General features: G+C 36.6%; 2 protein-coding genes across 2 annotated transcripts; one reads left to right on the forward strand and one right to left on the reverse strand.

The window, feature by feature from the left end:
* Positions 1–72: 72 nt before the first annotated feature.
* si:dkey-42p14.3 (EF-hand calcium-binding domain-containing protein 10) lies at positions 73–2,199 on the reverse strand. The gene is made up of 4 exons (XM_046858992.1): positions 2,037–2,199; positions 1,589–1,753; positions 1,317–1,407; positions 73–938 (listed from the first exon to the last, which is right to left on the reverse strand). Exons 1-4 carry the CDS (start codon positions 2,137–2,139, stop codon positions 896–898), a joined length of 402 nt encoding a protein of 133 aa, XP_046714948.1. The 5' UTR covers positions 2,140–2,199; the 3' UTR covers positions 73–895.
* Positions 2,200–4,371: 2,172 nt separating this feature from the next.
* On the forward strand, positions 4,372–11,954 carry dldh (dihydrolipoamide dehydrogenase). Its single transcript, XM_046858972.1, has 14 exons — positions 4,372–4,501; positions 5,179–5,254; positions 5,365–5,444; positions 5,545–5,613; positions 5,702–5,771; positions 6,089–6,189; positions 6,291–6,434; positions 6,606–6,707; positions 7,329–7,519; positions 9,586–9,756; positions 10,560–10,749; positions 10,838–10,975; positions 11,482–11,571; positions 11,725–11,954. Exons 1-14 carry the CDS (start codon positions 4,463–4,465, stop codon positions 11,788–11,790), a joined length of 1,527 nt encoding a protein of 508 aa, XP_046714928.1. The 5' UTR covers positions 4,372–4,462; the 3' UTR covers positions 11,791–11,954.
* The last annotated feature ends 1,837 nt before the right edge of the window (positions 11,955–13,791 follow it).

The following is a 13,791-nucleotide window of genomic DNA, read 5'->3' on the forward strand; positions in this document are numbered from 1 at the left end:
GTGTTTCCAGTCAGTTATCAAGCAAAACATCAGCCTTCATACCTGCTTAGTTGCCAAAAATATAAACACTCCTACTTTCACTTTCTTTACTTACATGAACACATTTTCAGGAAACAGTATATATATTTCTCATCAAAATCCTACGTCACAAAAGAAATGCCATTTATGTTTAAGCAACAGAGAACAGCTAAATGACTACTACATAATTATACCACATCATCCAGAACATGATTCACTAAAACTCACTAAAGCCTTTATATTTATTCTTCTACTCTGTTAATCAGCATAGGCCTATTTTAACTCAATCCTAATCCATTTAATTACACATTTAAAAACTAACACAAGAATACAATTAAAATGTGTGTCCTTGCAAGTCTTAACCGACGTCAGAAAGGTCATATTTTGGTTAGTTGGAACTGTTTTTAACTTTTCACACACACTGTAAATCAGCAGATTTTGCTAGTGGAAATTTCAGAAAAGCAGTTACACATATCATTTTATTAAAATACGTTATAAACATATAACCAAAAGAAGGCATGTGGAAATATAGATCATTGGCCTATCACGGGAAAACTGGGACTGAGCCAGAAATACACCCTGAATGACATGAAATTCAATTGCTGGACACCAGGCGCACGCACTCTTGTGTCAGTTGAGTCACATCTAGGCCAATTTAGCATTATCTGGAGTGGGAAACCTGACTAGACATAAGATCATGCATAAAAACACAGATAGTAAAAGGGGTTTAGAATTGAACCTGAAACCCCAGGTACAGCTTAGTCTTAATATCTGAAGTCTCTATGGTTTTTGCCTTGAAAGTGAAGAGATTAACATTGTATGAGCAGGTGCTGGAGATTGTATATTTCACATTTGTTTCCAAAATATGGTTGATTAACTACAGCTGGAATGTGGCTGCAGTTTTCAGAAAGCACTCCTTTCTAAAAGGAAAAAAATACAAGTAGAATTCTTAGAGATCATTATTTTCTCACTGCTTCAGAAACAAAAAGAATGAAATTATACAATGATATTATACTTATTTCTATTATCGTAAACGAATTTAACAAAACATCTATTGCTCTAGCACATAAGCACTTATTCAGCTTGAAATATATAGATTTAGCGAGTCCCGGTTTTCTGGCTGTATTTACATGGAAGTGATGAAAATAGAATACATTATGTTATATTTATTAATATTATTATTAATACATTATTATTATATATATTATATATATATAAATGATTTCATAATGTAGCCATTGGCCAGCTAAATAAATAAAACTGCACAGCTTAGAGTTTGAACAATGCAAAACACTTACGCTTCTTGTTTGAATGTCTCGTGTGATATTTTGTCATTTCCTAGACCCTCGGGACATTCGTTGAAGTGATGGATACCAAGTGTTTTCATTGCTACAAAGATGCACATACATACATATCATTTTTATCAACACTTATCATCCTACCATAAAAATGAAATTTTCATGCAAAACCCAACCACTGGACCGAATATCTATAAAGCCATCACTCGTTTTAAGGAGATATATAAAATATATATTCTGGTTAGTTTTAGCATACAAGCTGACATCCTTACCCTCTCTATATTGGTTGTAAGATATGAACCCTTGGTTTATAGGATCAAGGATACCACACACTGCATCAAGGTTGGAATCATCAAACAAACACGGGCAACTTGTGGCCTGAAGCTTTGATGCTTGCATTTGCTCAAGTTGGGTAATCAGGAATTCCTTTGGATGTTCTGGAAAAACAAACAAACAAACAAACAACAAACAAACAATGACACATAGCAAAATGATTTCATGGATAGATGAGACATGCAGAAATCCCATAAGATTTTGATTTTAAGTCTTAAGTTAACACTACCAAGAATGTGTTGCTATTCACACGTTGTGGTTATTAAACCGTTTATTATGTTACAATAGTTTATTAAAATTAGATCGGAGCCCTCTCTATCAGACACATGACTCTTACGCTACAGATGCGCGACATGACACCATATGAGAAGGTCAGAGGTGGATCACCTGGTCTGTAATAGAAGAGCATGCTAGTTAAGTTATTCATGAGTTCTAATATTTTATGATTTTCGAGGTAATGGGCAGCCTCTTCCTCCCGCGGTGTTGACATGATGCCGCTTCATTAACACTGCTCGGGCCTGACACCGGTTTGTTTGGCGTGGTTGCTTAGATACCAACTGCGCGCGCGCTCGATACGGCGTCCTTTCAAAACGTAGTGCGCGTATATTTTGGGTTTTACCGTAACCAAACCGGAAGCAACGTTGGAAAATACACGCTGAAAGCTTTTCACGTCCGCTTTTTCTACTTTCTTTAACTTACGGACTAAGTCAGTAGTCCGCCTTTCTAACATGCACGTTACATATGCCAAAAACACAATTGTAAACTTACGTTTCTAGCGAAATTGACAAAAACAGACCCGCTTCAGCACCCCCTGCTGACTACAGTAAATCCCCTAATATGCGCGCAGTATTTTTGGCGTGTATGCCTGCATGTGTTATTGATTGTGAATACATGTATAGTCATCACAGGAGTGCAGGGGAAATAGGTTTGTATATCGCATTTTTTTTACATGAATAGAAAATATACACAAGAAAAACAAATGTGTTGCACAATCGTGTATACTGCAGGTTCTTACAGGTATCAAGGCAGGAGCATAAATCACACACGGTGGATTTTCAACTGAATAATTAAACTCAACAATAATGTAATAAAATCCTGATTCACGCCCTCTCATCAGTTGATCACTCTGTGCAGATAAAGATTGGGTTTCACATGAACACCCTACAGAGCCATAAAATTACTGAGCAACCCAAGAACTATAAGGTTGGATTTGGACTGTAACTGATATAAACAAATAGAGATGGAACTATAATGAATGGACATTAGGACAAAATGGGTTCCTTTTGAGTCTGGTTCCTCTCAAGGATTCTTTCTCATACGATATAAGGGAGTTTTTCATTGCCACTGTCACCATTGGCTCATTCATTAGGGATAAACATCTAACAGATAACTTAGAGGCAATAATATATAAATGTATCATGTATCAACTATTTATCGCTGTAGAACTACTTTGGGAAAATGTCAAGTTTTAAGGGTATCATACAATTTAAACTGAATTAAATTACCCTATAGCTATGACAAGTGACTAAAATGTGGTATTAATGTGCAATAGTTTAATTATAGAGCAAATAAGGTACACATTGTATGCATGGTGCATGTAAAATGATACTAATAGTTATAGTGGTTATATTAATTTTAAAAGGAAATTAAATAAATAAATATAAGATTTTTGTTCTTTTGTGCTTGATGAATGAAATGTGACCTGTGACAGCAGCACACCATTTCAAGACACCATTTTAAACTACATCATTAGGGTAATCTATTTTTATTAAGTTGGTTAAAAAATGGTAAAGTCACACATGACATGCTACTGTTTAGATAATTACATACTATAATCCCCCATAGGGAATGCGATTTGCAATTATTGATATAAATGTTTTATTATTCCTTATACTTTGTACTGCACCTTAACATTTGGTGCATTGTGGTTTGATAGATTACTAACTACATCCGGCGTCTGCGGCTCAGACACGGTATTGGCATGTATTATCCGGGTCGAGTGTGGCCTGCAGCTCGCTTTGGCACAGGTGCTCTCAAGCACTGGGCCGATTCTTGTTTAACATAACTTTCCCGGATCTGGTCGCAGAGTCTGGGCCACTTCTGGCAATTGCTTTTTTTTTTTAATTCATAGACGATTAATTATTCAAAATAACATTGAATTAATTCTCAGATAGTATCTGATCATTTGCCAAAAATGTGTATGGTACAAGATAATTAATAATAATAAAAGTACAATATAGGAGAAAACATTCACTTATACCTATAACAGTAGCACATTCATTTAGATGTAATGTTAAGGTCATACATTTATATGCTTTTAATTTCAATGCACTTCGTTGGACGCTCACGGGATCGTCTTCAGACATGATGCAGTGGGATGGGGCCTCATTGTACCTGTGGTTGATTCAAGGTTTGTGTTTGGGTGCAAATAAAACAATTGAGTATTTACCAATATACATAAATATGTTTATGAATACATGTTTATCTGACATATTCCCTCCAAAATGATCTGTTTGACTCAGGGTACAGCCTGGCAGTGTGTTTTAGAAGTGTATATTTTTCGTGATGAATGTAGAGGAATAATCCATTTTAGACTTAGTAAAACATAGTAAGATATTCTAACTAGAAAAGTGTAAATCGTTGTATTTGTGACTTTTTAACTCTACTTTGAAAGCAGTTGACGTAATCAGTAAGCGACAAAATACTTCGCGCGGTCCCGCCCTCATACTTGCTTGTGCGCATGCGTAAAACAAGGAGTCCTTGGCTGCGCTGGCTGCTGTAGGTGAACCGCACTGTTTCGGGACACTGTCAAAATGCAGAGCTGGAACCAGCTTTATCGTACCCTTGCATCGGTAACTCTTGTCTATGTAACTCTAGCGTGCTGCACTGAATGCGTATACAACTGTTTATGGACAGAAATCAAGCATGAAGTCGCTTTTTTGCCCAAATTGTCCACCGTTAAGGCCCAGTTAGCTCTATAGCCTGACAAGTAACATTAGCGTAGGTTGCTTAGCTTTAGACTGAATGTACCGGGTGAGGTCTGTAACTTAATTTGGCTGTGTTTGTGAAATCCTTACTTTCGAGGAAAAGCATTTACTGTATACATTAAAGTAAATAATGACCAGGAAATTATATTTAAATCACAGCTTAAAACGCCAGCTACTTTGTGTATACAGGGTCAAGCAGTTGTATTATCTTATCACGCCTAAGTCTTAATAATGAATACAGTGTACAGGTTGCTTGGTTTCTGGTGGATTTGTTGTTTGGTGGAAAATAGCAAAGATTTTCCCCAAATGCTGTCATTTGCTTGTTATGTGTCTACATAAATGTTAGGACAACACCCTGTTTTGTTTACTTTTCTTTCACAGGCATTTTCTTTCTTTTTTTGTAATGTTGGTTAAACACATGTAACACAATGTGATAAACACAGAGTACTTTATACTCCTGACTTATCAAATGTCTATATTTATTAACACCTTTTTACTTGAATTATTTGTTGAACTTCGTTGTTTGTTTTCTTCCCAAACAGCGAGGCCAGCACCTGCCTTGCAAACTGCACAGAGCCACATCATTGTCTCTGAGAACATATTCAGACAAAGCTGCAAGTAAGACTACTCAAGTGTTTTAGATAATCAGTGCTGCCATCATCTGAAATCCGTCATGTTTGTTTACCTTTACCGAAAGCCATCAAGTTCAGCTGATGTTTTTTTTCTAGTTGATGCTGATGTCACGGTGGTGGGCTCTGGGCCTGGAGGGTATGTCGCTGCCATCAAAGCTGCACAGCTTGGTTTCAAGGTAATATAAGTCAGTGTTCTTGGTAAAGGCAAAATTGTTTTTTTTCTGAGGTTTTTTTTCCCTCCTAATCATTATTAGCGCTTTTTCTTTCCTTCTGCAGACAGTGTGTGTGGAGAAGAATGACACTCTCGGAGGCACCTGCTTAAACGTGGGCTGCATCCCATCAAAGGTATGTTTTTATACTACCTGAGTGGACCAGCCATAACATCATTTATTTATTCGCAGCAAATTTCTGATAATTGCATTGTTTTTTAAAGGCCCTGTTAAACAACTCTTATCTGTATCACTTGGCACATGGAAAGGATTTTGAAAGCAGAGGTATTGAAAGTAAGTACAGTGTCACATTAAAATTTTTCATATCAGAGCTGCAGATACTGTTATTATAATGTCATCTTGGTAACTCGAGCCAAATGTTTTCATGCTTTATTTACCAAGTTATGCAAAGTGCTATGATCACTGTGTGTTTTAAGACATGTATCCCATGTGTTCTGATTTTCAGTATCAACTGGTTCTACAGTAATATAGTAACTGGCATGTCATCTGTCCTATTAAAATAGAGATTGACAAATGAATCTAACATGAACATTTGAATCTTAAGCTTGTTTTTGAATGCAGATAATTGATATTTTTCTTTTTGATTTTAGTCCAAGGAATTTCACTAAACTTGGAGAAGATGATGGCACAGAAGAGTGGGGCTGTAAAAGCTTTGACAGGAGGCATTGCACACTTGTTTAAACAGAATAAGGTGTGTATGTAAATGTAAACAGTTCTAGAGTAGCACAAATCGAAAGGACATGCACAGTGAGCTGTTACTTACTACTGCTGCGGTGTTTATTTCTTCTGAAGGTTACACATGTCAACGGGTTTGGAACTGTAACTGGGAAAAATCAGGTCACTGCAAAGACTGCTGATGGTGGTGACCAAGTCATCAACACCAAAAACATCCTCATTGCTACAGGATCAGAGGTCACTCCGTTTCCAGGCATCGAGGTGTCTTTTCACACATTTAATCCAGCTTTTTCTGCCAAAAAATCCACATTTTTTTTAATAGTGAAACATTTATTACGCAAGCCTCTAAAAAAAATACACTCCGTTAACAATTAAAAAGTCTTTTTTTTTTTTTTTCAGTTTGATGTAAATTAATAGCTTTTGTGTTGACAGATTGATGAAGACACTATAGTATCCTCTACAGGAGCTCTGTCCCTGAAGAAGGTCCCAGAGGATCTCATTGTTATTGGAGCTGGAGTTATTGGAGTGGAGCTGGTAAGTAAATAGAACAACAGTACACCGACCAGGCATAACATTATGACTTTATAACATAAAGACCGGTGACGTGTATAACACAGATTATCTCTACATCATGGCACTTGTTAGTGGGTGGGATATATGAGGCAGCAAGCAAACAATTTGTCCTTTAATTTAATGTGTTAATAGTGGGGGAAAATGGGCAAGCGTAAGGATTTGAGTGCGTTTGACAAGGGCCAAATTGTGATGTCTAGACGACCGGGTCAGAGCATTTCCAAAACTGCAGCTTTTGTGGGATGTTCCCAGTCTGCAGTGGTCAGTATCTATCAAAAGTGGCCCAAGGAAGGAACAGTGGGGAACCGTCAACAGGTTCATGGAGGCCAAGGTACATTGATGCATGTGGGAAGCAAAGGCTGGTCTGTGTGGTCCAAACCAACAGATAAAATACTGTCGCTCAAATAGCTGAAGTTAAGGCTGTTAATGCCCGACAGGTCAGGACTGTTTTGGCTGCAAAAGAAGGACCAACACAATAATAGGCAGGTGATCATAAAGTTATGCCTGGTTGGTGTATGTACATTGCGGAAGTAAAGGCTTGATTGATTGTGGACTTCTCACCCTTCCAAATTTGATACATTTCAGGGATCAGTGTGGCACAGACTGGGCTCCAAAGTGACAGCAGTGGAATTTCTGGGCCATGTTGGCGGGATGGGCATTGATATGGAGATCTCTAAGAATTTCCAGCGCATTTTGCAAAAACAGGGCATGAAGTTTAAGCTGACTACCAAAGTTATGGGTGCTACCAGGAGGCCTGATGGAAAGATCGATGTGGCGTAAGTTTGAACTTCAATTTAGAATGTTTTTTGCTTTTTTTCCTACTGTAGTAAAAAAGTGCATACCGTATTTTTCGGACTATAAGCCGCTGCTTTTGAACCCCGTGGCTTAAGCAACGAAGCGGCTAATTTATGGATTTTTCCTGGGTTTTGAACAATGAAATTTCCGAACGGAAACGAAAAAGTGCACTTCACATGTGTTCTGAGCTGCACGGCATCGGGAGAAAAAACATCGCACGACGATGACAAAAGATAAACTCCCCAGAGAAATACAGTGGTACCTTGACCTACGAGTTTAATTCGTTCCGTGGACGAGCTCGTATCTCAATTTGCTCGCACATCAAATCAGTTTTCCATATTGAAAATACTTAAAATGGCATTAATATGGCATTAATTCGTTCCAACCCTCAAAATGACACCCCGTTTTTATGTTTCATGTTATTAAATTGGAAAATACATTTCTAAATAACAAATCTTGTATATAACATAATAGAAAGAGTGTGTAAAAATATAATAAGGTTTTATTCAGTGTATATTCCTTGGAGATGAGACGACTTAAACTAATGAAAACACCGGTGGGTGGGTGTGTGTGTGTGGGTGGGTGTGTGTGTGGGTGTGTGTGTGTGTGTGTGTGTGTGTGTGGAGAGGGGGGTAGAGGTGGGGGAAAAACTCGTTTTTTACTATCACTCCTGTACACTACGTATCCCTAAACTTTAAAATTTTTACTTTTTCTTCTTTGCTAATCTTAATTTTCGTCACAATCTTCGCTTTCTGGCTTTGCTTCGCCATCTAGCAGCGGCGTCTCTTAACTCAATTTTTTGCTCGTGTAACAAAGCAAAAAAATCTACAGAGTGACTGCTTGTACCTCGGAAAACTCGTATGTTAATGCACTCTTAGGTCAAGGTACCACTGTAGTTGTGAAAGGAAGGAGGAAGACAGTGAACAACAACTTACTTGGTAGGCTACTGTTTAGATACAAGCCGTTGTAACGCGTTGAGTCTGGGTTAAGGGAGAGCTCACTAAAACCCCAGTTCCAACACAAATCATATAAGCACAGAGAGGTTTCCAAAACTTGTGCTTTTTTATTTTTTTTGGCAACCGCGTTATGAGTTAGTCAAAGAAACTTAGAAATGAGCATCAGAAAATAATAAACACATAATCCTCGGTCTCCACACACACACACACACACACACGCAGTAATACTTGAAGTATGCAGTGCCGGTCTTTTCCCAAAATACCGCTATGCTCCTAATAGAAGAGCAATATATTTCACCCGTTACACAGTGTATAATGTGTCTTTCTGTGTAAAGTACATTAGTGTAGACAGGCTTATAGACAGGTGCGGCTTATTTATGTTAAAAATAAAAATATTTGTAAAATTCAAAATTATATAATTCAGCTTATATAAGGGTGCGCCTTATAGTCCGGTAATTACGGTAATTGTAAAAAAATAAATAAATAAAAACAAGTTACACCAGATATTTGGACAATACGTCACTACAGTGTACAGTTAGAAAAGTGAAAGCAAAAGATATCAAGTGTGCTGAAAAGATGTTCTACAGGAGTTCCCATATATTTAGTTTGAACAGCCCCAAATAGACATTATGAATTTTCTGAAGCTCCAAGTAGGGACCACTTAAATATTTTTTTTAATTCTACAATGTTAATGTAGTGTTTTGGTAAAAGCTTTGTTATGCAAAGTTTGTTTCAGAGTCTGTGTTATCACGGCTCAAGCAGAGAGTTAGAGCAGTATAAAATAAGTGATTAAAACCGACCCTGCCTGTTCCTGTTGGGAACCCCTGATTAATTCTGAGCATGTTCCTCTGGTATGACAGGTTTTACAATTACAGCATCACTTCTTCGAGAGTACATTAGTCTCTAGCAGGAACTGTTTGCTCTGAGCCGAACACAGTTTTCCTTCAGCAAGATTGAACTGGACTGTAGTCCATCTGCTTTTAATAATACATGTTATGTCTATGTGAATAATGGTGAAATTTTGTCATTGTAATATTCACTGGGGAAATTTTAGTGTGGGGAAAAACATTGCAGTATTTTTCTGTTTGCAGAGTGGAGGCTGCTGCAGGAGGCAAGAACGAGACGCTGACTTGCGATGTGCTCCTGGTGTGTGTCGGCCGGCGCCCTTACACAAGCGACCTAGGTCTTGAGAATGTTGGTATTGAGCTGGACAACCGTGGCAGGATACCAGTCAACAACCGCTTCCAGACCAAAGTGCCCAGGTATTATTACTAATTTAAAAGTACATTTAATTATTTTTCTTGTCACCAAGAGAATACTGATGAAATGTAGAATAATGTAATGTGTTCTTGCAGTGTAACATGGTAGTAGGAAGTCAAAATGATCTGAAGGAGTTCTTTATTAAAGAACAGACAGATTGCACTGAGAGTTGTTATGGTTGTTAGATAATTTTAATTAATGAATGAATTTATTTATTTTTGCTACAGTCTCACTACAACTGAGATTTTAAGTTTCTTATCCTCATCTACACATTTTATGGTATGGTTTATATTGAAGCCCAATAACACTGACATTAAGGTGTGTAAATATGCATTTAAATCTGTTAATTACAATTTCTGTTACTGAGTAGGTAGATTTTCTATTTATTTATTTTTCTATTATATTGTCTAATCGTGTATTGATGAGTCAGCATTGTCAAAAATAACGTTACAATGCTATTATGTCGTACACTGATTGTGGTAAAGGTCACAGTTTACATTTTGCACTTACACAGTTTGTAATTCAGGGATGTCCATGCACTTGTTCAAACCATCTGAGATTTTTTCAAGCATGCAAATGAACTAATTAGATTTTGGAATCGATCCAAAAATGGTTAAGGTCACAGCAGGGCAATTAGTTAGAAGGAGGGGTAGATTTTTGGTTGTGGAGGCCTCTGTGTTGAGTTCTACTTGTTTTTTTGTGTGTAAAACTTGCATTGTAAGTATTTTCTGTGCCGATTGTGAATAATTTGATTACTAAGAACAAAAAGTCCTTGTTTTCAGTCAGTGTGCTTTTCTGAATGCAGTATTTTTGCCATTGGTGATGTGGTGGCTGGTCCCATGCTGGCACACAAAGCAGAAGACGAAGGTATAATTTGTGTTGAGGGAATGGCAGGAGGAGCCGTTCATATAGACTACAACTGTGTTCCGTCTGTCATCTACACACACCCTGAAGTCGCTTGGGTCGGTAAGAATGAGGAGCAGCTTAAGGAAGAGGTGGGATTTTTGTCCTTCATTTTAATGAGCTCCCCAACCTTTGGCATCATTTAAACATTCTTTAACTCTTTGAACATGTTTCCTTTAGGGCGTCCCATACAAAATTGGCAAATTTCCCTTTGCTGCTAACAGCAGAGCAAAGACTAATGCTGATACAGACGGCCTGGTGAAGGTCCTGAGTCACAAGGAGACGGACAGAATGCTGGGAGCACACATTCTTGGATCAGTGAGTAGCTGTGGGATTGTCTGCTTGTACATGTTTTTTTACTCATTGGACAAATTTGTGCCGTATGTTCATAGAAAACAGACAACCAATCGCCACACTTATCCAGCACTCAATTACACGATAATTAAATAATAACTAGTTTAAAATATTTTGTATATGAATCCATTGATATTTCTGTGAGGCTGCATGTAATCAGTCTGCTTTATTTTTGCTTATTGTTCATAGTTCAGTTTAGCAGCTTGAATGTAATGGATTTGATTCCTAACATGCAGTTTAATGCAGTGTTACCATATTTTACTGCTGGAATTAAACGAGACCACTTTATTCCTATGGTCTCAGATCAGCATGTTTCATCCACACAGACATGCAATGTGCCTAAACAAATTTTACAAAAGGAATGCACTATTCATTAAAACTGACCAAACACTACACCCTAAATAATGTACACTTCTACAGATATTGATTTCTTGTTGCCTTTTTTTTAAACAAAATACTTTGATATGCAGGGAGCTGGTGAGATGATCAATGAGGCTGCACTTGCAATGGAATATGGAGCATCGTGTGAGGATGTTGCGAGGGTCTGCCATGCCCACCCTGTAAGTATTCGGGGGGTTTCTTTAAATGCATTTTTGCAAAACACTACATAAATGTTACTGGTTACTACTATCGTGGGCAAAACTGTTAAACACTGTGATTTCTTTTACCTGACCTCTTCTGATTTGTTGACTTGAAAATTTCTTCCTTTTCAGACTGTTTCAGAGGCCTTCAGAGAAGCCAATCTTGCTGCTTCATTTGGAAAAGCTATTAATTTCTAAATTGCAAATTACATGTATATAATTGGTTTCAGTACATCACAGTGCACATGCTTGACCTTCTGAACGCTTAGTTTTCAGGAAAAGACATTATTGAAAATCTAAAGTAAAACGGTATTCCATTTAGTATGTTATTTAAATGTTCTAATAAAAGGATTTGTTCCTCACTGGTCTGATGGAGTGTACATCCCATATGAGTGTAAAGAATTTGTGGTGTTAACATACAACAGCTGTCCAGTATGCATACATACAGAAATTTTATTGGTTAAATATGGAAACATTTTTCTGTGATAATGTTTTACTCTGTATAGTATGCAAAAATGTTTATTGGATTTGTCCAAAGCCTTTGATCATGGACTTGAACCTTCTCTGCTCCAGAAGCACTACATCATTGCTGAACCAGTGATTTGACCCCAGCTTCTTTGCGGCTATGATTTAAAAAGATATTCATTGTACTGAATATGTATAATGTCAATAAAGATGCCTTTCTAATCAGATGATTAATAACGAAGAACGGGTTGTTCAGTTTAATAGTCTTTTTAGGAATATCAGGTTCTACAGCTAGTGCGCTAAAACAAACTCCAAACAAACTGAGATTAATGATCACATGGAAAGGTCACTCGGTGTAATTTCAGCGTAATCACAAGTGTTTGCATATGGAGTTTGGAACGAGAAAGGAAGGAAGCGTTATATGGTTGAGCGGATCTGGTCGAATTTAATTATGACCTTTTTTTCCATTAGTGAATTCTTTTAATTAGTTGAAACTATTTAAATTTTGGAACTGATATGGATAAGTGTTTGTAAATAGGAACTCTTTAAGAACTTTTTTTGTTTTTGTTTTGTTTAGTTTTTTTTTTTCCTGATACCTGCTCAGATTAGTAGGTATTTCACCTTGAATTTTTTTTACTCTTTTGCTTAGAGGGTTTTTTTTCCCCCCTCCTCCGGGACAAATACCATAATTGTACTAAACTCGGTGCAATTAAATGTTCAACAGTAGTGTTTCACTGTTCAAGCCTGGTGGTGGCACTAGAGCTCTGTTTTACGGGTGTGAGGTGTTTTCAAACTGCACAGGCTTATATAATAATTCATCTGGCCCTCAGTAAAGTAATATATAAATTATTTTTTTGCAATAAAATTTTTTTTGCAAAATTTTTCTCCCCAAATGGTAATGGTTTAAAAGATTTTCTCACCTTCAACCGGATTTGGGTTTATATTAAATCTGTATTCACCACCCATATCTACATAAACCAGTAATATACACTCACACTATGCTCACACTTTGATGCTTTTGTGTAATTTCTATTTTTATTTAATTATTTTGTGGGAGAATTACTATATATAAGTATACATAATATCTATAAAATTCTTATCTCCCTTTTGTTGTTCTCTTTCTCTTGGCTTATGTAAGCAATTGTATAATAATAATTATAATTTTAAAAAGAAATATAAAAATAAATAATGTAACTAGATTATTGTTATGCTTTATGGCCTAATATGGTAATCTCTTTAAATTAATACTGTTATGATCATTTAAAAATGTATGTCGTGTCTTGAAATTTGCCATCCAAAAAATTCAGCAGCAGCAGACCATAAAAGAATGCATTGTAATATATATTTTGATGATGATAAGCAATGAATAACAAGGGTTCGGTATAGATAAATGCATTTTATTTGGCAAGAAACATATTATGACGCCTACCACCTAGGGAGGGTTGAAGGGGTTTTTTTTAGACAAATGGAGACGTCACAGGGGAGAACATGCCTCAGCACGCTAGAAAGAATTGAGCCAAGAGCTGAAATTCATTTCCAATAGACAAATTTCTTCTTAAATAAAGGTTAGCTAGCTCATATTCTATTACATATAGAAACATGCTGTGTGTATATTTTATGACAATGAATATTTTCCTATAAACATATGCTTTGTTTAAAAAATAATACTAATGCACATGTGAAAAGTATATTAGAAAAAAAACATGGGAAGAAAGTTATATCAGTAATAAACGG

This window comes from Silurus meridionalis, chromosome 10 (genome assembly GCF_014805685.1).
Source record: "Silurus meridionalis isolate SWU-2019-XX chromosome 10, ASM1480568v1, whole genome shotgun sequence".
Taxonomy (NCBI): domain Eukaryota; kingdom Metazoa; phylum Chordata; class Actinopteri; order Siluriformes; family Siluridae; genus Silurus; species Silurus meridionalis.